At 36.8% G+C, this 19,450-nt stretch overlaps 1 protein-coding gene across 1 annotated transcript in view; it reads right to left on the reverse strand.

Moving 5' to 3' along the window:
* The window catches only part of VPS13B (vacuolar protein sorting 13 homolog B (yeast)), a 624,807-nt gene that overhangs the window by 604,222 nt on the left and 1,135 nt on the right, over positions 1–19,450 (reverse strand). The window contains exons 2-4 of the mRNA XM_006760303.2: positions 13,652–13,795; positions 4,463–4,583; positions 444–611 (exon numbers count right to left, since the gene is read on the reverse strand). Coding sequence (XP_006760366.1) covers positions 444–611; positions 4,463–4,583; positions 13,652–13,795 — 433 coding nt within the window. The remainder of the gene's footprint in view (positions 1–443; positions 612–4,462; positions 4,584–13,651; positions 13,796–19,450) is intronic.

Genomic DNA, 19,450 nt, shown 5'->3' on the forward strand with positions numbered 1-19,450 from the left:
GGAAAATGAAGATTTTTAAAAATTACATTATTAAGCCCTAGCTGGTTTGGCTAAGTGGCTAGACCATCATCAGCCTGTGAAAGGGCCCAGGTTCAATTGCAGTCACGGGCACGTGCCCAGGTTGTGGGCTTGATCCCCAGTATGGGGCATGCAGGAGGCAACCAATCAATGGTTCTTTCTCATTGATGTTTCTATCTCTCTATCCCTCTCCCTTCCTCTCTGAAATAAAAAATATATATATTTTTAAAAAAAAAGCCTGGGATTTCTTAATCTAAGGCTCTATTAACCTCCTGTAATTGCATGCTAGATTTTACATATGTACATTTTCCCAGTCTGAAGGCCTACAGTTTTCATTAGATTCATCTAAGAGCCAGTTGGCCCGAGAAAGGTTTAGAATCCAAGAAAATGGTTTCAATAAAGGAGAATCTATAGTATTTACTCACCAGAAATATCCATGAATGCACGATCCCATAATTCACCTACAGTATAGCATTCCGCAGAAGTTATGTTGACTGAAAGAACAATATCGTCTTCAACATATTTCAGTATGAGATTATTTATAACAATGTTTACATTATTTACAACTCGTCTAATCAGACTCTGTACATAACCTACAATACAGGAAAAAAAGAATGCAATTAGCCACAAGTCAGTCAATAAATAATTATTTCTTAAAATATTATTGAGCATAATGTACATAAAAGGTGGGTAAGCTCAGCATATTTTGCAAAGAAGAAACTAAACTTAGACAGGTAAACAGATTTATCAAAGTAACACAGCTAATAAGCAGAAGATTCAGCCAAACACTATTACAGATAAGTTCTATATAATAAAGTATTCATATACTAAGAAAAACCACATTTACTGGAAACCTTTTAATCCCTTCCTACCCTTCCCTCTGAGAATCTTCCGTCTGTTGCATGCTTCCATCCATGTCTCTGGATCTATTTTGTCAGTTTATTTTGTCCATTAGATTCCACAAAAAGTGAGATCATGGGATATTTGTCTTTCTCTGACAGGCTTATTTCACTTAACATAATGCTCTCCAAGTCCCTCCATGTTGTCTCAAAGGGTAAGAGATCCTTCTTTTTTACAGCTGCATAGTATTCCATTGTGTAAATGTAATACAGTTTTTTTATGCACTCATTTATTGATGGACCCTTGGGCTGTTTCCAAATCTTAGCTATTGTAAATAACGCTGCTATGAACATAGGGGTGCATACATTCTTTCTGGTTTGTGTTTCAATGATAGAACACTCACTACAAATGGATTTTTCATCCATTTTTAAATATTCTTCCTCAGTTTCCCATAATACTGATAAAGTTGAGATGAATAAGGCAATTCATCAAAAAAAAAAGAGCCCAATATCTAAAAATAACTACATCTACAGAAGACTATGTTTCCTTATTAAAAATGCAAGGTCAAAGTAACAGTGACGGTACAATGGAATAAATGATACACCACGTCAAATAACTTAGTTCTAAGAAAGCTACAATAATCCAAGTTCCCAGCTTAGAAGTAGCATCACTTTACAGAGATATAAAGTATAGAGAATACGGAGGAAAGATGCATAAATGAATAAATAAATGATATAACCTTAAAATGTGTCTCTAAATACAAATTGTCAGCATATCTTACAGGATATGTTAAGTTCAAAACTCAAAATTGTTATTAGTAATAACTCAAGGTCTTGGCTTGTATATTACTAACTGAAAGGAAACTGTATGCTTCAAACCAGTCAGATTCAAATTCTTTTGACCCCTCTCACAGTAAGAAATATTACATCATTACTCAGCACAAGCACACACATATGCAAAAGTTTCTTGAAATATTACTACCCTGTACTGCATGATGTGCGCTACCAGGTTTTCTATTCTATGCCACATATTCTTTAAATTCACACCATGACCCACTAAATGTTTTCATAATACACTAATTGGTCAGGAATCATAATCTGAAAAAGACTGTTCTAGATATCAAGAATAGAGCTTGCAAAGAAAAGATTATATATTGACTCACAGTCTTTGCCTATTAGAAAGTCACTCAACCTTCAGGGGTGTAAAACAACTATTGGCAACACCAAAACATTTTCCAATAAGCATCTCTGGATTAATGTAAATGTTCAAACTCTAAAATAGTAAACACAGATACTGGGGGGAAAAAACTTTGCTCTAGAAAATTCTGAGAGCAAGAATTCACCTCTTAATGAAAGAAAATTAGTATCATTCCTGGGCAGTATAAGGTTACCAGAAATGAGTCCTCAAATAACCATATGACTTAACCTTGAAATAAAATGATTTACCATTATCCAACTGGATTCTCAAATCATCCCTTTTTTTGTCCCTTTCGCAAGATTAAGTTTAGCTGCTGTGCCTCTCAGTAATTGCCCAACAAGTTCAGTTACTTCTTAAAGCAACTCCTTAACTGTGATTTATGTCAGCATAAAAGAGAATATGAGTCCTTCTATTAGGTAATGCAGAAAAGCACATGTTAATCCAAAAGCTACCTCAAGTAGTTCAGGTAGAACACAGCTCTGCTTTATACCACTGAAAATAGGATGTTTTATGTTACATTTATGTTTTTATGTTTTATGCTCCTAAAATAGACCACTTCTCCCAATTCTGGATATCAATATAAATTCTAATACCGACTCTAAAAAAAAAATCACTAAAAATCTGGCACCTATTTTGAGTACATGGAAGTTAGCCCATAGAAGGTTGTTATCTGTGAAATTCACAACTGACAAAAGCTTTAAATTTTTCTTAAGTCATTTCTTAGAAGACGAAAAATGTGCCTTTGGCGGCTACTCAATGGTTATAGCAGGAGTCCTCAAACTTTTTAAACAGGGGGCCAGTTCACTGTTCCTCAGACCGTTGGAGGGCCGGACTATAATTTAAAAAAAAACTATGAACAAATTCCTATACACATGCACATATCTTATTTTGAAGTAAAAAAACAAAATGGGAACAGATACAATATTTGTATTTGCATGTGGCCAGCGGGCCGTAGTTTGAGGACCCCTGGGTTAGAGCAATGGCCCTGGCAAAAGAGAGCTGCAGGTTCAATTCCCAGTCAAGGGCACAGACCTGGGTTGCAGGTTTGATACCCACCTCCGGGGGGGGGCGGGGGGGTGGTATGGAAGGCAACCAATTGATGTGTCTCTCTCCCACTCTCTCTAAAAATCAATTAAAAAAATATCCTCAGGTGCAGAGAAAAAGGAAAGGGGAAAGGGGAAAGGGGAAGGGGAAAGGGGAAAGGGGATGAGACTCAAATGTTAAACCTAAAGCTGATTATTCTTTGCCAGGATTATTCTTTGCATATTATAAAATGAGCTGGTAGAATAAGTTTGGGGGTATATGTAATTAGAAATTTGGAGGGGTAAAAAGGTTGCCCAATTAATAAATAAGAACAAGCTACAGTTTAATTTAATTTACAGGTTAATTTAAAACACCAGGAATTTTTCCCAAGTAGTTAATTAGCAAGAACAAATTTAGAAAGCTCCAAAACCACCACACTACTCTAAGTAGAATTATAAATGTTCAGTAATAAAATATCTTCTGGCACCTTCTCCAACGATAGCAATTAATCTATTCTACAGTCAGAGAGATTACTGAGGCCTTTTAGGTACAGAGTTCTGAAGAATACAGAGCATCAGTGTTAACATCACTATAACACTAGTTTAAAATGTTCAATTCAAATGTAACTTAGAACATACATTTGAGGGAGGAGGGCTATGAAATTGTGTACCTAATACCAGCCTCTTAGAGGTAAAGCACTTGGTGCCAGAAGACTGACAAAAATTAACTAGGTTAAAACCAGCAGAAAGCCTTCAAACCTTTGGCACAGAAAGCAAGTGTATACCAATGTCACCTACACCTCAGAAAATAGAAGTGACTGATAAATAAAATAAAAAAGAAGTAACTAATAAACAATTCCTAACTGTAAAAAGACAGTAATGCTTTGGCCACAGAATTAACATGTAATGATCGTCGTTTTTTTTCTTCATTAAGTATTTATCAAGGAACTTTTATAAGTCACTACTGTTCCAGGTAAATAAAATTTTCAGAAAATAGAACACATGGTCTCTCCCAATTAAACTCTGTGTCTCTGGTACTGAATTTTATAGTTTCTAGAAACTCCAAACAATCTAGTGTCTTTCCTCTGTTTATCAAGAAGCCAGGAGGACAAAAATACTATGTGTGGGAAATCAGAGGCAAGTTTTTTCAAGGAGAGGACATAAAAAAGAAACGTAAGGAACAACCTACTGCAAAAGAGATTCAAAGTTTAAATGAAAGACATTCCTGAGGGCTCTGGATTCAACCTGTTCTAAATTCATGCAACAAATGCACATACAGTCTAAATATTTCATAGCACTAAAGAATACCGAAAGTGTGAATTCTACAAAGGGTTACAATTAATAATAATTGAAATGTTGGCTTTGTCAAGCCCATGAGAAGTTACCTGGTGGCAAATCAGGATCTGTGGGAGCAGCCTGCTGAATTCTTCGAGGTTTCACTGATGATTTTGTATTCTCAGTAGTACTAGGGTTGGTAGAATTAGAACCACAGCTTTCATGGTCATCCTATATTGATTTTAAAGAAAGCAGCAAGTAAGACCTCCTTTAGAAAACAAAAATTCTTATTTGACACCATACTAAGAAAATGATCTATAATAATAAAAGCGTAATAAGCTAATTAGACTGGACGTCCTTCTGGACGAAGCTGGGGCTGCAAGGGAAGCCCCAGTCCCAGGTGCCTGCTGCGGCTGGAGGGAAGCCAGGGCCCCGGGTGCCAGAGGGAAGCCGGTGCCAGCAGCCAAGGCAAAGAAGGCCTATACTCTTGCATGAATTTTGTGCATTGGGCCTCCAGTACAATAATAAAAGATTAATCTTTTACATGATGGTATGACTTCAAATGTCAGCGATAAATCAGAAGAAAAAATGTGCTTGCAACTCAAATACAATCAAAAAGTAAAGTATTTACTATCATAAACAACAAAGAAAATTTCGCATGAAATTATATTCATTTTAAGTTAATACAAAACAATGTTTCATTCCATAAAACAACTTCACCATTCAATCTTTACAATGACATCTTCTGTTATTTTGGGGGATGTTACAGACTCTAAATACTAAAGACTACTACTATGAATAAAACTTTACTGTAATTACTTTTAGTTCGACTTACACCCTTAAAAATGTCTGTAGTCATACACTTCTGCACAACGTTAACATTAAAAGCACACTATTAATTTTTGAAACATATGGTTGTCTCAAAAGCCCAGAAGTAAAACATGTTCATTAAAGAGATGTGAAAAAATTCCAAGTGAACTGCCAAAGCTAGCATAATTATAAAAATATTTAACACTGAAACCATCTGAAATCACATACTGTATATAGATTATAGTGATGTCATAATAAACATTCCAGCCAAAATGCACTAAAAACTACCGCAGTCCAATAAATCTGGCATGCACAAGATGACAAACATTTTAAAGCAAAAGAAAGAACAAGTTATTTTTATTTTTCAAAAATTATTAGTAGCAAAATAATGGTAAAGAACATAGGCTAAATATGAGTTTTCAAATAGTTAAGAAAAAGACACAACAAATAAAGCTTCCCTACAAACTACACATTTTTATTATTCAAAAGAAAAACAAACTAAATAACTTTATTTGCTTAAACAAATTCATAATATACCTGAAATTTCAGTGTACTTTAAAAATGAGCATAAATCATGGCACTCATAAAAATATATACTATGAAACAAACATTACCAAATGTATAAACACTTCTTTCTCAACTATGGATAGAAAATTATGGTTGCACATACAGTATAATTAGAAAATAATTCTTTTGATAACTTGTTTTCATTTCAATTACATTTTGTTTCAATTATAAGTCGGCTTCCATTTAATCCTGACCCAACTAAATTAAATAAAAAATAAAGCAAAACAAGAATTATAATATTTACTATTAAAACAGGAATTACTGCCCTGACCAGCATGGTCTAGTGGTTAGAGCAGGGGTGGGCAAACTTTTTGACTCGAGGGCCACAATGGGTTCTTAAACTGGACCGGAGGGCTGGAACAAAAGCATGGATGGAGTGTTTGTGTGAACTAATATAAATTCAAAGTAAACATCATTACATAAAAGGTTACGGTCTTTTTTTTTTTAGTTTTATTCATTTCAAACGGGCCGGATTCGGCCCGCGGGCCGTAGTTTGCCCACGGCTGGGTTAGAGCATCAGCCTGCCACCAAAGGGTCTCGGATTCGATTGCTGGTCAAGTACAGGTTGGATCCCTGGCCCTGGTCAGGATATGTGCAGAAGGCAACCAACTGATATCTATCTATCTATCTATCTATCTCGCCTCCTCCCTCTCTCCCTCCCACCCTACTTTCCACTGTCTGAAAAAATAAAAAATAAACCAATGAAAAAATATCCTGGGGTGAGGATTAGCACCAAAAAACAAAAAAGAAAAGAAAAATATCTGGAATTACTTCCATCATTAGTTTGAGTTCCTCAGCTTTTAACCAGTATACATCATGTTGGACTATTCCACATTTTACTTCACTGAAAGGCTCTAATTCTAATAAAAGAAACTCTGTTCTCAAATACACTAGCTAAAATGTTTTGAGATACTTAACCCCAAACACATTACAGTTATGTCTTTCTCTTTTTTAATTGTTTTAAATATATTTTTATTGATTTCAGACAGGAAAAGAGAGGAAGAGATAGGAACATCAATAATGAGAGAGAATCATCCATTAGCTGCCTCCTGCATGCCCCCTACTGCGGATTGAGCCCACAACCCGGCCATGTGCCTGACCAGGAATAAAACCATTGTTCATAAGTTGATGCTCAACCACTGAGCACCACCAGCCAGGCACAATTTTATCTTTCTTATTTAGGTGACAATTTTTCCAAAATGTCCGGTAAACATATTTCATGGCAAAAGAATGTTTCCTCTTGAGGACTACCTAGCTAGCTCTGAAAATACTATCCCTTTGCTCCTCATGAAACAAGTAAGAATGTCATTTCCTTACAAAAATTCCTAACAAGAAAAATGTGCCAACACTGTATGTATATAGATCCATTACTTTCATACTGACAGGTCATGGAATCGTGTAGCATATGTTTCACCTAAACCCTCATAGGGCTAGTCAATTAAAACTTGAAAACCGTCAACTCCCAGATTCACAATGGTATGAATTTATTCATAAGAATGAGAACAAAACTTAAAACAAGTGAATGAATCATTCCAAGTCCTTGTTTAAAAAAGACAGAGGTTAAAATGCAAGAAAGAGCTGAAGAAGGAAAAACTGAAAAGTGGAACCAAGAAGTAATGTGCTTTATGCTCTTCCACCTTATGGCACCAAACTTGGCAAGCAAAGGACTAAGTATCACTTGGCAGCTCTAGTCACCAAAAGCTCCTGAAACAGAGTGTAAGGGACTGGGAAATAAACAGCTACAAAGTTCCTAGAAACTTTACCTCTGTTCTCTCCAGGAACAAGTACAATGTCAATTGTCAGATGCAATACAGAATGTCTAAGAGTAACACTGTAATTCAGAAAGTCAGAGCCAAATCAAGTCACCAAAGCAGAAGCACACACTTGGAGAACAGAAGAGAGAGCCAGGGAGAAACGAAAATCTCTGGTTCACCTCTACCCTGACAGTAATATCAATAAACTTAATTTCAGTCATTTAAAAAATGCCACGTACATTAAGTAAAGGAAGAGTGTGTATGTCCCTCTCTCTTCACACATCAACTTCAGCCACAGAAGCTGCTTCTGTCTTCTCCCCCATCCAGGGTAAGGGTAAGGGTTATGAGAGGCTGGAGAAGAGAGTTGACATTCCCTTGCATTCTTTTACTTAATCTCCCCAAAAGGAGGACTAGCTAACCTGACAGGCCAAAGCTGAACATTCATTAGGCGACATTTTAGCAATGAAAAAGATCACTGTACTAACTCCAAACCTGTGTGCTGGGGCCACTCTTCTATCTCTGAGATCCATGCTACTCAGTAACAGGACCTGAGCCTTCTCCCCAGAGGATACACTCATTAGCCATCTGTCCTCTGGTTCTTTTCACACACAGAGCCACCTGACCCAGATACTGCCCCAGGCAGAGAACAATCAAACTATGCCAGCTAACAGTAACAAGTCAGGGAAAATGTGCTTATTATTGCCTATGGCAGTGGTCGGCAAACTCATTAGTCAACAGAGCCAAATATCAACAGTACAACGAATGAAATTTCTTTTGAGAGCCAAATTTTTAAACTTAAACTATATAGGTAGGTACATTGTTATTAACTTAATGGTTTTGGATTGAGTACTTAGTATTAACAACATGAGTTCAATACTCTAATATATGGAATGCCTATTATGTGTCTAAGGCTGGAGATAACATGACATCCTTCTGGAACTTACATTCTCGTGAGGAAGATCAACTTTAAATAAATAAATAAATAGTCACATCAAATAATTGCAGTTGTCATGAGTGCTAAGGAAGGAAATAAACAGTAAGCGAGAGAAGTTGTTTAGCAAGGTTAGGCATTTAAACCCCTCTAAGCAGGTAAGTTTCATTTTATAATAATAAAGCCACCAACACAAAGTAATTACAATTCTTAAATTGATGACAAAAATACCTGTAGGATTTGCAGCTGGTTGGAAAAATACAGGTAACTTTATGCTTCGAATAGGTACTTTTGTCACCCACGTGCGATTTGCGGACGCGACTAGCACTAACCACTGCACGAGACTGCTGACTGGCTGGCTCAACTCGTCTGGAGCATAAATCACGTGCGCCTCCCCCGCGCTGCATCTCCCATCGCCCCACCCACCGACACCCCCCACTTCCGAACTACTTCTTCAAAATAGACTCGCCCAGGCCGAAAACCGACTTCTGCGCATAGGCCATGAAGTTTCAATCGCACTGTACGTGCGCGCCCACATGTGGTATTTTGTGGAAGAGCCACACTCAAGGGGCCAAAGAGCCTCATGTGGCTCGCGAGCCACGGTGTGCCAACCACTGGCCTATGGCATCCCTTTTCTTCCTATCAATAGGTGAGCATCACAGTGCCACCGTCTCCTCCTCCCCTTTATTTAAACGACTGAATTAAAGTGGTTAAATCCATTCTTAGATTTGGAAGGTGAAACAGGCCAAAATTAAGGGAGAAAAAAACAAAAGCTATACTGAGGCATTCTGGCCTAAATCACATTCTACCATCTAATTTTTAGCACAATTCACAAGGCGGAATTGGGTGCTTAAACAGACTAAAACTGTACTTTGTTTTCTTATATATAATTTCCCTCAACAAGGAATACCTAGTCAAAGAAAAATATGTGTTACGCAGTTTGAGAAAAAATAGGTAGGTAGTACCCTTATCTAGGTATTTTATTTACCTAATTAAGAAATAATACTTATATGCATAAAAGATTAAGAATAATTTAAGTTAGTCAGCAACGACCTTTATTGAGCACTTATCTGTGCCAGCCCTCAGTATTTTAAGGATGAGAAAATTAGAGCTGAAGATGCTCCAAGGCCAGAAAGACAGAAAGTGAGAGAGCTGGGATGAATGCCCAGATCTGTCTGACCAAAAAGCCCTTCCTTTAATCACTAATCTTGAAAGAAAGACAGGAAAGCAGGGAGAAAGTAAAGGGAAGAAGAAAGGCAGGAAGGGAGAAAAAAGAGATAAAAGGAACAAATTGTTTTATTTATGGCACTTCCAACGTGTCATCTATTGGTAATAATCACATTACATTCACATGTCTTAATCCTCTTAACAATGCTATGAATTAGACACTACTCCCTGTGCAAAAGTAACCCTATTTAAAGATAAGGAAACTAAGGCATGATGAGATTAATAGTTCAAAATCACACTGCTATTAAATGGCACAATTCTAACCACCTTTTTCTATTATCGTCCCATGAGAAAAGGCCAAGAAAACAGTAAATACTAAGTACCATATATACTAAGTCATGAAAGTGTCTCAAAAAACCAGGTTTGAAAAGACTGTGCCCTACAGAAAAAAGAAAAAAGGTGGAAGGCTTGAACAAAAAAAAGGTAAAAAGGAAGAAAGCATGTATCTTATAGAAAAGAGAGTAAGTACTGCAATTTAAGTAAAATAGAGAACAATGAAATATTAAGCTGTAGAAAGAAGCTAGAGTAAATGGTCTCTACCATGAATATCAGACCAAGAAATTTAAGCTTTACATATTGGCGAGCAAATAAAAGTTAACAATGGGAATTTAAGAAAATGAAGTACTTCATTCAGGACAAAGAACCTTCTGGTTATGTGACAGAAAGGAAAAGCAGAGATCCCAACAATTGATAGACTATAAAAGTTTAGAAATTAGATGATGAGGGAAGCAGCTATGATAATTTTTTTAAATGCTATCACCTGAAATTCAACATGTTCAAAACAAAACTCAAACTATGCAACGTACTGTTCCTTTCCCCTTACTCCCAACCCCTCCCCCCAAAAAAAATCCTCTGTCCTTTATACTATCCTAATTCAGTCAATGATACAACTACCTTCTCAGTCTCCTAAGAAAATAAAACATACTAACTTTGCAAAACAATGCTAACAAGCTTTAAAAATGTCAAGGCAGAAAGAAAGATGCCTGACCATGAATTGTATAGGATGACTGTTCTCTAAGTTTCAAACTACCCAGGAAATAACCAAATAATTTTTTTTAATGTAAATTTTAAGGTAAAATAGTGGATTCAATTTTAGATATGTGGTGTTTCTGGTGAAGGTACATCACACCAATAGATATGTCCACAAGGGAACTGAACATGTACTGGGAAAGACTGAAACAGCAGAGTTAGATAAAGATTTAGGACTCATCAAAATAGAAGTGATAGTTGAAGTTACTAGATTTCCAGTAAGAAGAAATTTAAGGATTTATGCTTCTGAAAATACAACAGACTAGATAATTGGAAACATTGCTGTGGAATGCTAAAATAAAATCAAAGGAAAATTTTAGCTAGGCTCAAAGTAGTGAGTCAGACTGAAGAAAAATACAGGTATGCTCAAGGTGCAAAAGCTGGAAGAGACAGGTGAGAAATAAAGAAGACGCCAAATGAAACCAAGAAACTTTGATTAAATTTAGCTATAAATCCTAGCTCTAGAAATCAGAGAAGAATCTTTTCCCCACGTAATAATATAAATATAAATAACAATGTAAATATTCTATCCACACTAAAAATGTCAACTCCTCAACATAAATGTTTAAAGGCTCTCTAAATTTTTAGTAACCACTAACATCCAAATTCCTATCATAATCAATCTAGAAAAGACAATATACTTTTATCATTTTATGATTTTAATTTTAATGAAATTAAATGTCAATTTTAGACCATTTAAAACTTCATTAGAATAGGGTAGGCAAACTTTTTCTATAAAGGGCCAGACAATAAATGTTTTAGGTTTCAAATCAGGTAGACTTTGTCTCAACTACTCAGTTCTGCCGTTGCCCACTGAACCATGAAAACAGCCAAAAACAATATATAAACAATTAAGAGTGACTACGTTTCAAAAGCCTTCACTTACAAAAACAGGCAGTAGGCCATGGGCCATCACTTGATGACTCCTGGTTTAAATCATATGTCTTAATAAAATGTACAAGATAAATAACAACTCTACCTGAAACTGTTTTATAACCCAGTGTTTTCAGTATTTAAGATAAGAAAAATCAGACTACAAATGTATTTAAATTATAAGGGAATCTAAAAAACAGCTGGGGGGAAAGAGGCTGGCGCTGCTGGCAGTGGCAGCAGCAGAGGTGTGATGGGGAGTTGCCTCCCACCCCTGAGGGCTCCCAGACTGTGAGAGGGGGCATAAACCTAAGTAACACTCTCCAGGGGTATACACTGCTGAATAATTGTCCAAATGTCAGCCGCAATTCTCACAAATCCTTTCTACCTCAAAATTTTAAACATCTGTAAAAAATACTTGTTGTGAGAGTGGTTTACAATCATGACACTTTGACCTTTTGCTATGCACACCACAAAATTCAAGTCTCAAATGCCAGCAAGCAGGAAATCTGGATCATTCCTGCAGTAGCCATCTGCATGGTCCAGTATCAAATATTAGTTCGAGGTGGCACTAAGTCATGTGTTACAAATCTTTTTCTGCAGCCTCGATAATTAGTTGTAATTTGCCTTTTCTAAAATGTGTTTCTTATGAGACATCTGGCCTTGAAAACTCCACCTACCTGCTGAAAAAATACTTAGTGTCTGGCTTTTTTTTTTCTCATAATATGAAGCACTGTATGGGTGCGATAACTAAGTCCAGACATTTTTTTAAAAATTAAATTCCAAGGACAGATGATGACTAAGAACCATTTAAGTATTACCAAATAAAAATGTAAAATAAACTTTGTTGCATTATAACTATCTACAGATTTCTAAACCAATCTCCCAAATATTTAAAGTTCACAAAATAAATTTTCAAGGGAATATATAGCACTGGTCTACTTACTTCAAGAAACTACATTAGTAAGTTAAATTGTATAATACAGGTTTGAATCAAAGATTTCATAAAAGGAAAAAAAAGATTTCAGCCCCATTGGTTGATATGACACTCAAAGATTGTACTTAAATTAGGAAATGATTTTTAATAATTCATAATTAACCTCAACTAACTTCAAGAGATTTAAGTTATATTTAGGATACACTAAAATTGCCTTAAGTTCTCTTCAATTTATTTGGTTACAGAAAGCCTTCCCTAAAAATGAAAGGTAAATGTGGATTAAGGAAAAAGTGGTGAAAATGAATGACAGAGACACTGCTTTTCTGCAAGATGAAAGGGAAAAAATGTATCACAATTATGCTGCTTTCCAGATCTATTGCTTCCTAGACCAGAACATTTTTTGTAGAAACTCCTTAAAATCAATACTACACCTTTATAATAAAACACTAAAAAGAAATGTAAGATGGGTTAAAGAATAAATAAGTCAGAAAAGGCCTGATCAATGTGGTTCAGTGGTTGAGCATTGACCCATGAACCAGGAGATTGACCCATGAACCGGTTCGATTCCTGGTCAGGGCACATGCCTGGGTTGTAGGCTCGATCCCCAGTAAGGGGCATGCAGGAAGCGGCCAATCAATGATTATTTCTCATCACTGATGTTTCTATCCTTCTATCCCTTCCTCTCTCTGAAATCAATTTTTTTAAAAGTCAAAAAAGAATTAGTTTCTGATGACAAAACCTCAGACAACAATGAAATTTGGTAAATGAAGGCAAATTCAATATATTTTTATCTTCTCAAAAATAACGAAATTTTTCACCTCATTTAGAAATGTCACATAAATAAAAAGCCATGTGGTTACTATGCAAAAATTCAAAAACTGGACACAATCAGATTTCACTTCTAGTGGATATAGGTAATAGCAATCTACATGATCCCTATTAGGGCTATGATCAGATTAAGTGAAATTACTATGAAAATATCCCTTGTGATATTTTACCCAAATTTAAAACATCCTTTTGCAATTAATTATGTTACTTAACAGGCATATAAAAATAGTAAGTATATAAGCTAACATTTATTTATGTAAAAGTTGACATATCCCAAAAGTTAAAGAAATATTCAAACACTAGTAACTAGAAAATTGGTTAACATAAACAAACAATAATTTCATACCTGCATTCCATCTTTAAGTTTCAAAATGCATTCCATTGTGTTAATGGTGATTACCACTGGTTCTGAGCCCAGTTTTGTCCATGGTACATGGATCCTCAATTCGTGAATATGTCCACTTAAAAAAGTGAATGGTAATTTCAGTTCCTTAAGACACAAAATATCACATAAGTTAGTAAGTGCTTAATGTATTTCCATTCTAATATTCAAATTACTTTCTTAAAATAAAATGAAACTTTCAACACAAAAATAGTTTGGCAATTATTGTTTATCAAAAAGTAGCATCAGTAACTTATTAAACTACAAAAACCAATTATGCAAGTTACACTTAACAAACTACTGGACCTGTCTAGGCCTGAGTTTCTTTATTCTGATGAATGGAAATAATATACGTATAATACCTAGTACATGATAAAGGCTCATATATGGGGAGAGGGGGGGGGGGACAGTAGTCACCCTAGTAGACAGCAGCAGCACTTGAGATAACTGCAATGGTATATATTATTTAAAATCTCCACCTAAAAATACATTCCCAAGTGTGTTATAAACTACAAGGAGCATTATATGGCAAGTTGAAAGGGGGGCTGAAATAGAGAAAGGAGAATGACCTGACAAAATACAAGTTGACCAACTTTAACAAAAAACTTACTGAACTTTATTTAAAGATTGTACCTGGATACTGTATGGTCCATAAATTTAAAATGTTTTTCTAACAGGTTTCCATTATAATTGGATAGAGAGTTAAAAATGAAAACATAGCCGAAGCCGGTTTGGCTCAGTGGATAGAGCGTCGGCCTGCGGACTGAAGGGTCCCAGGTTCGATTCCGGTCAAGGGCATGTACCTGGGGTGCGGGCACATCCCCGGTGGGGGATGTGCAGGAGGCAGCTGATCGATGTTTCTCTCTCATCGATGTTTCTAACTCTCTCTCTCTCTCCCTTCCTCTCTGTAAAAAATCAATAAATATGTTTAAAAAAAAAAAAAAAAAAGAAAACATAACTGTCACTCAATCACTTTATACTAATTTGTTTCACCTCCCAATAAAATTTTTGTTAAAAATCAACAAAGGAAGAAAAAAATTATTTAGATTGTACTTCAACAAATTTTTACAGTTCTTGTAATTCTATTAATGAAAGTTAAAATAAACATTATTACGCTTATTCATTCATCCAACAATTGCTCACCTACTTGGCTTAGCAAGATAGCTAGTAAAATAGCTAAATATATATATAGGTAGTAGGTAAATTGGTTAAGACAAATAACTCTGGAGCCAGCGACACGGATTTAAATCTTACTCTTCTATTTAATCATCCCAGTGACAGTGAGCAACTTGTTTAATGTATCTGTGACTCAGTTTCTTATCTGTAAAATCTGGATAAGAATAGTAGTATCTTTGAGGATTAAACTAATTAATTTGTATAAAGTAATTAGAATAATGTCTTCCTAAAAGAGCAATCATTATTTTTTATTATTATTGATTTCAGAGAGGAAGAGGGAGAGGGAGAGAGAGAAACAGCAATAATGAGAGAGAATCACTGACTGGTTGACTCCTGCACATCCCCACCACTGGGGATTCAAGCAGGCAATCAGGCATGTGACCTGGTTCAGAGATTAACACTCAACCACTGAGCCATGCCTTTTTTAAAGGACAGAATATTAATCATCTATTTCTACTATTCTAATCAATTGTCAAAATTTTACATATTTCTCATTATTACATTAATTTTTAAGCTGAAATAATTTCAAGCATTAATCAACTGGCACAGATTAAATTTTGTTTTGTGTCCATAACAAAAACAAGGTTTACTGAATATTATTCTGTATCAGGTTCTGTTCTAAGAACTTTACCTGCATGCAACTATTTAATCCTTGTAAGAACCCCAAAAGGTAAATACAAATGAAGACTATGAGGCATGGAAAGTCAAGTAACTTCCCTGGTTTATCTAGGAAAGCAGGACACAAAACTTGAAAATCTGATGCCAAGCCTTTATACTACCTCTACATTCCCATTATGAGCACTGAATGTCTTTCCAAATACATCTGTATGAACAATGAGCCAATAGCATTTCCACCTCTACCACTCCCTGATTTGTGTAACAACGATACATTTGTGAAATGGCTACCAAAGTTGCAGTCTATGGGCCAAACTGAATTTTCTCAGAGAGAAATTAAAAGACACCTGAACCCTTGGGTGAGGATTAACAAACAAACAAAAGTTAAAGGAAAAAATTGATAAACTGGACTCAATAAAATGAACTCTATTCATCAAAACACACTTTTAAGAGAGCAAAAAGACATGCCACACACTGGGAGAAGATACTGCAAAACATGTACATGCCAAAAGACTCATTTCCAAAATATATATAGAACTACATCAATAAGAAGAAGACAGAAAACACAATTTTTTAAAAAAGGCAAAAGAATCAGAAACTTTACAAAAGAGAATATCCAAATAGCCAATGAACAACACTGAAAGTGATCAACGTCATAAATCATTATGAAAATGCAATTTTAAATGAAATACTTACACCCACCAAAAAGTTTAAAATTAAAATACTAAGATGGTGTCATGGGTAAACACATCCTCCCACAACCACATCAAAACGACAACTACACTACAAAGAAAACCATCATTCAGAATTGCCTGAAAGCTAACTGAACAGAAGTCCTACAACTAGGGATTTAAAGAGGAAAACAAATCAAGACTGGCAGGAGGGGAGAAGACACAGAGGGCTGGCCCCACACCCATGTGTGGTAGATAAAAATTAGAATGAGTATCTCCACTGTGGTGATCACCCCTGAGGAGCAAGGGATCCCAGCCCCACACCAGGCCCCCCAGCTCAGGGTTCCAGTGCCAGGAAGAGAAGTCCCCAGACTTCTGCCTGTAAAAACCAACAGGGATTGTGCCTGAGTGAGGCGCAGGGCTGCTGGAGTCACAGGCAGTTCCTCTCAAAGGGCTCGCACAGGGGACTTATTTGGACTCACTCCCTCTGAGCTCCAGCATTCGGGCAGCAGGTTGAAAGGAACCATGGACATATGGGGAGGAAATGAATTGTCTGGCATCAGGGCCAGAGCTGGAGAGCAGCCAAACAGAAGTTCCAGCAGAAACCATTGTTCCTTTACTGAGGACCCCACCTCCACCACAGAGCCAGAAAATGGGCACCGCATCTCAGTCTCCATCAACCTGGCTCATGTTCACCCCACCCTAGTGATTCCCTGCGACCGCACTCAACTTGCAGGCCAATCCAAGCTGTTTCCATTGGCTTACCCAGTGGTTCTCAACCTTCTGGCTGTTTAAATACAGTTCCTCATGTTGTGACCCAACCATAAAATTATTTTCATTGCTACTTCATAACTGTAATGTTGCTACTGTTATGAATCATAATGTAAATATCTGATATGCAGGATTGTCTTAAGCGACCCCTGTGAAAGGGTCGTTCGACCGCCAAAGGGGTCGCGACCCACAGGTTGAGAACCGCTGGGCTTACCCATATAAATGGCTTTTTGCTCATGTTTTAGACTTTCCTAAAATCTCCCAAACAAGCAGTATCTGGCCCTGGTGTGCTCTATACCTCTAAGTGGCCCCAGGCCCAACACTAACAGCAGCTGGCATTGGTTCACAGCTTAGTCTCACCTGGGCACTTCCAAGCCAAGCACAAGTAGCAACCATCTACAGATCATTTTGTAACTCTTGCCAGGTGACCCCAGGCAAAATATAGGCAGCTGCTAACCTTGGTCTACACCTCCAGGGAGGCCTCAGAGCCAGCACACCACTGGACAGCTTCAGACCAAGTCCCAGCACCACCCAACCACCTCCACAATAAACTCACTCAGCTGGCACCAGAGCCCCACTGAAAGAAGTCCTGTCCTGTGGGGTAGGCTCCTGCACAAAAAATCCTCCATGATGGGTGGTCACTGCAACCAGTCCTTGCAGCTGATCAGTCTGGGATCATACCTGGAGTGCCCAGCTCGGGTTATTGGGGAGGCTGTGCCACTGGACCCTACAGAACAACTACTACATAGAGCCACTCTACCAAGCCCAAGAGCTTCAGCAGAAACAAACACAAGGAGGCTGCCAAAATGAGAAGACAACGAAACATGTATGCACCATCCTGTGGTAGTTGAGCTTTGATTGCCATTGGCATATCAATGTAAGGTATTTACCCCCAGTAAGATGAACCCAAAGAGGCCCACACCAAGACATCATAAATAAAATGAAAAGGTTAAAGACAAAGAGAGAATCTGAAAAGCATCAAGAGCAATGCAGTCAGTTACCTAAGCGGGAGCTCCCATAAGCCTGTCAGCTGATTTCTCAACACAAACTTTGCAGGCCAGAAGAGATTAGCAAGAAATATTCAGAATGATGAAAAGCAAAGGCCTACAACCAACATTAGTGTACCCACCAAAGCTATCATTTAGAATCATAAGACATATAAAGAATTTCCCAGACAAGGAAAAGCTAAAGGAGTTCATCACCACCAAACCAATATTACATGAAATGTTAAAGGGTCTTCTTTAAGAAGAAGAAGAAAAGGCCTTAGCCAAGCCAAGCAGCTCAGTTGGTCAGAGTATCATCCCAATACGCCAAGGTTCGATCCTGCTTAGGGCACATAAGGGAGTCAACCAATGAATGCATAGGTAAATAGAATAGCAAATGTCTCTCTCTCTCTCCCTCCCTCCCTCTTCCCCCTCTCTCTAAAATCAATAAATAAAGGGGGGGAGATCAAAAATATGAACAATAAAATGGCAATAAAGACATATCTGTCAACAAATGAATTTAAAAAAATAAACTAAGAAGCAGAACAGAAAGACTCATAGATACACAGAATATTTTGACAGTTGCCAGATGGGAAGGAGGTTGGAGGGATGGGTGAAAAGGTGAAGGGAGTAAGAAGTACATATTGGTTGTTACAGAATAGTCAAGGGAATGTAAAGCACAGCAGAGGGAATATAGAGTCAGTAGTATTCTAATAACTCCACATGGTGTCAGATGGGTACGAGCTTTATCAGCATGATCAATTAGTAAGTTATATAATGTCTAATCACTGGGGTGTACACCTGAAACTAATATATCATTGTATGTCAACTGCAACTGACAAATAGAAAATGATTAAAGCCAAAAAATAAAAGTAAATAAAAAATACCAAACATCAAATAATAATAAAACTGGGAGCAACTGGGAGCCTTCATGCATTGTTGGTGAGAATGTAAATTGTTACAACCACTCCACAAAACTATTTGGCAATATCCATTAAAGCAACATCCATTAAAACTAAACTTCAGACTACCTCCCAGATACACACTTAAGGGAAATTAATACTTATGTTCAGCAAAATACAGGTACAAGAGCTTTGTTCCTAAGAGCTTTCTTCGCAATAGTCTAAAGCAGAATTGTGAATCTTTATACAACTGAATACTACAAGGCAATACAAAGAACAAGCTACCACTCATGCAAAAACATGAGTGAACCTTAACTATAATGTTGAAGAAGCCAGACACATTTCCCATTTATTTATAATTCAAGGACAGGTAATATTTGTCTGTGTTGATAGAAGTCAGAATAGCAGTCATCATACAGAGGGCGTTAGGAGGATTATTAATTGTAAAGGGGCACAGGGGAGCCATTTGGGGTGCAGAAAATATTCTCTGTCTTGATCTGGATGGGAGTTACACAGGTATGTACATATGTAAATACTGAGCTGCCTACTTAGCATTTGTGGGCATAATTAATGTTGAAGAAAGCGGGAGGAACCAGAATATTATTCCTTAGTGTTAACTCTAGATTATTCAATAACAGTGGAAAG

This window comes from Myotis davidii, unplaced genomic scaffold (assembly GCF_000327345.1).
Source record: "Myotis davidii unplaced genomic scaffold, ASM32734v1 scaffold497, whole genome shotgun sequence".
Taxonomy (NCBI): domain Eukaryota; kingdom Metazoa; phylum Chordata; class Mammalia; order Chiroptera; family Vespertilionidae; genus Myotis; species Myotis davidii.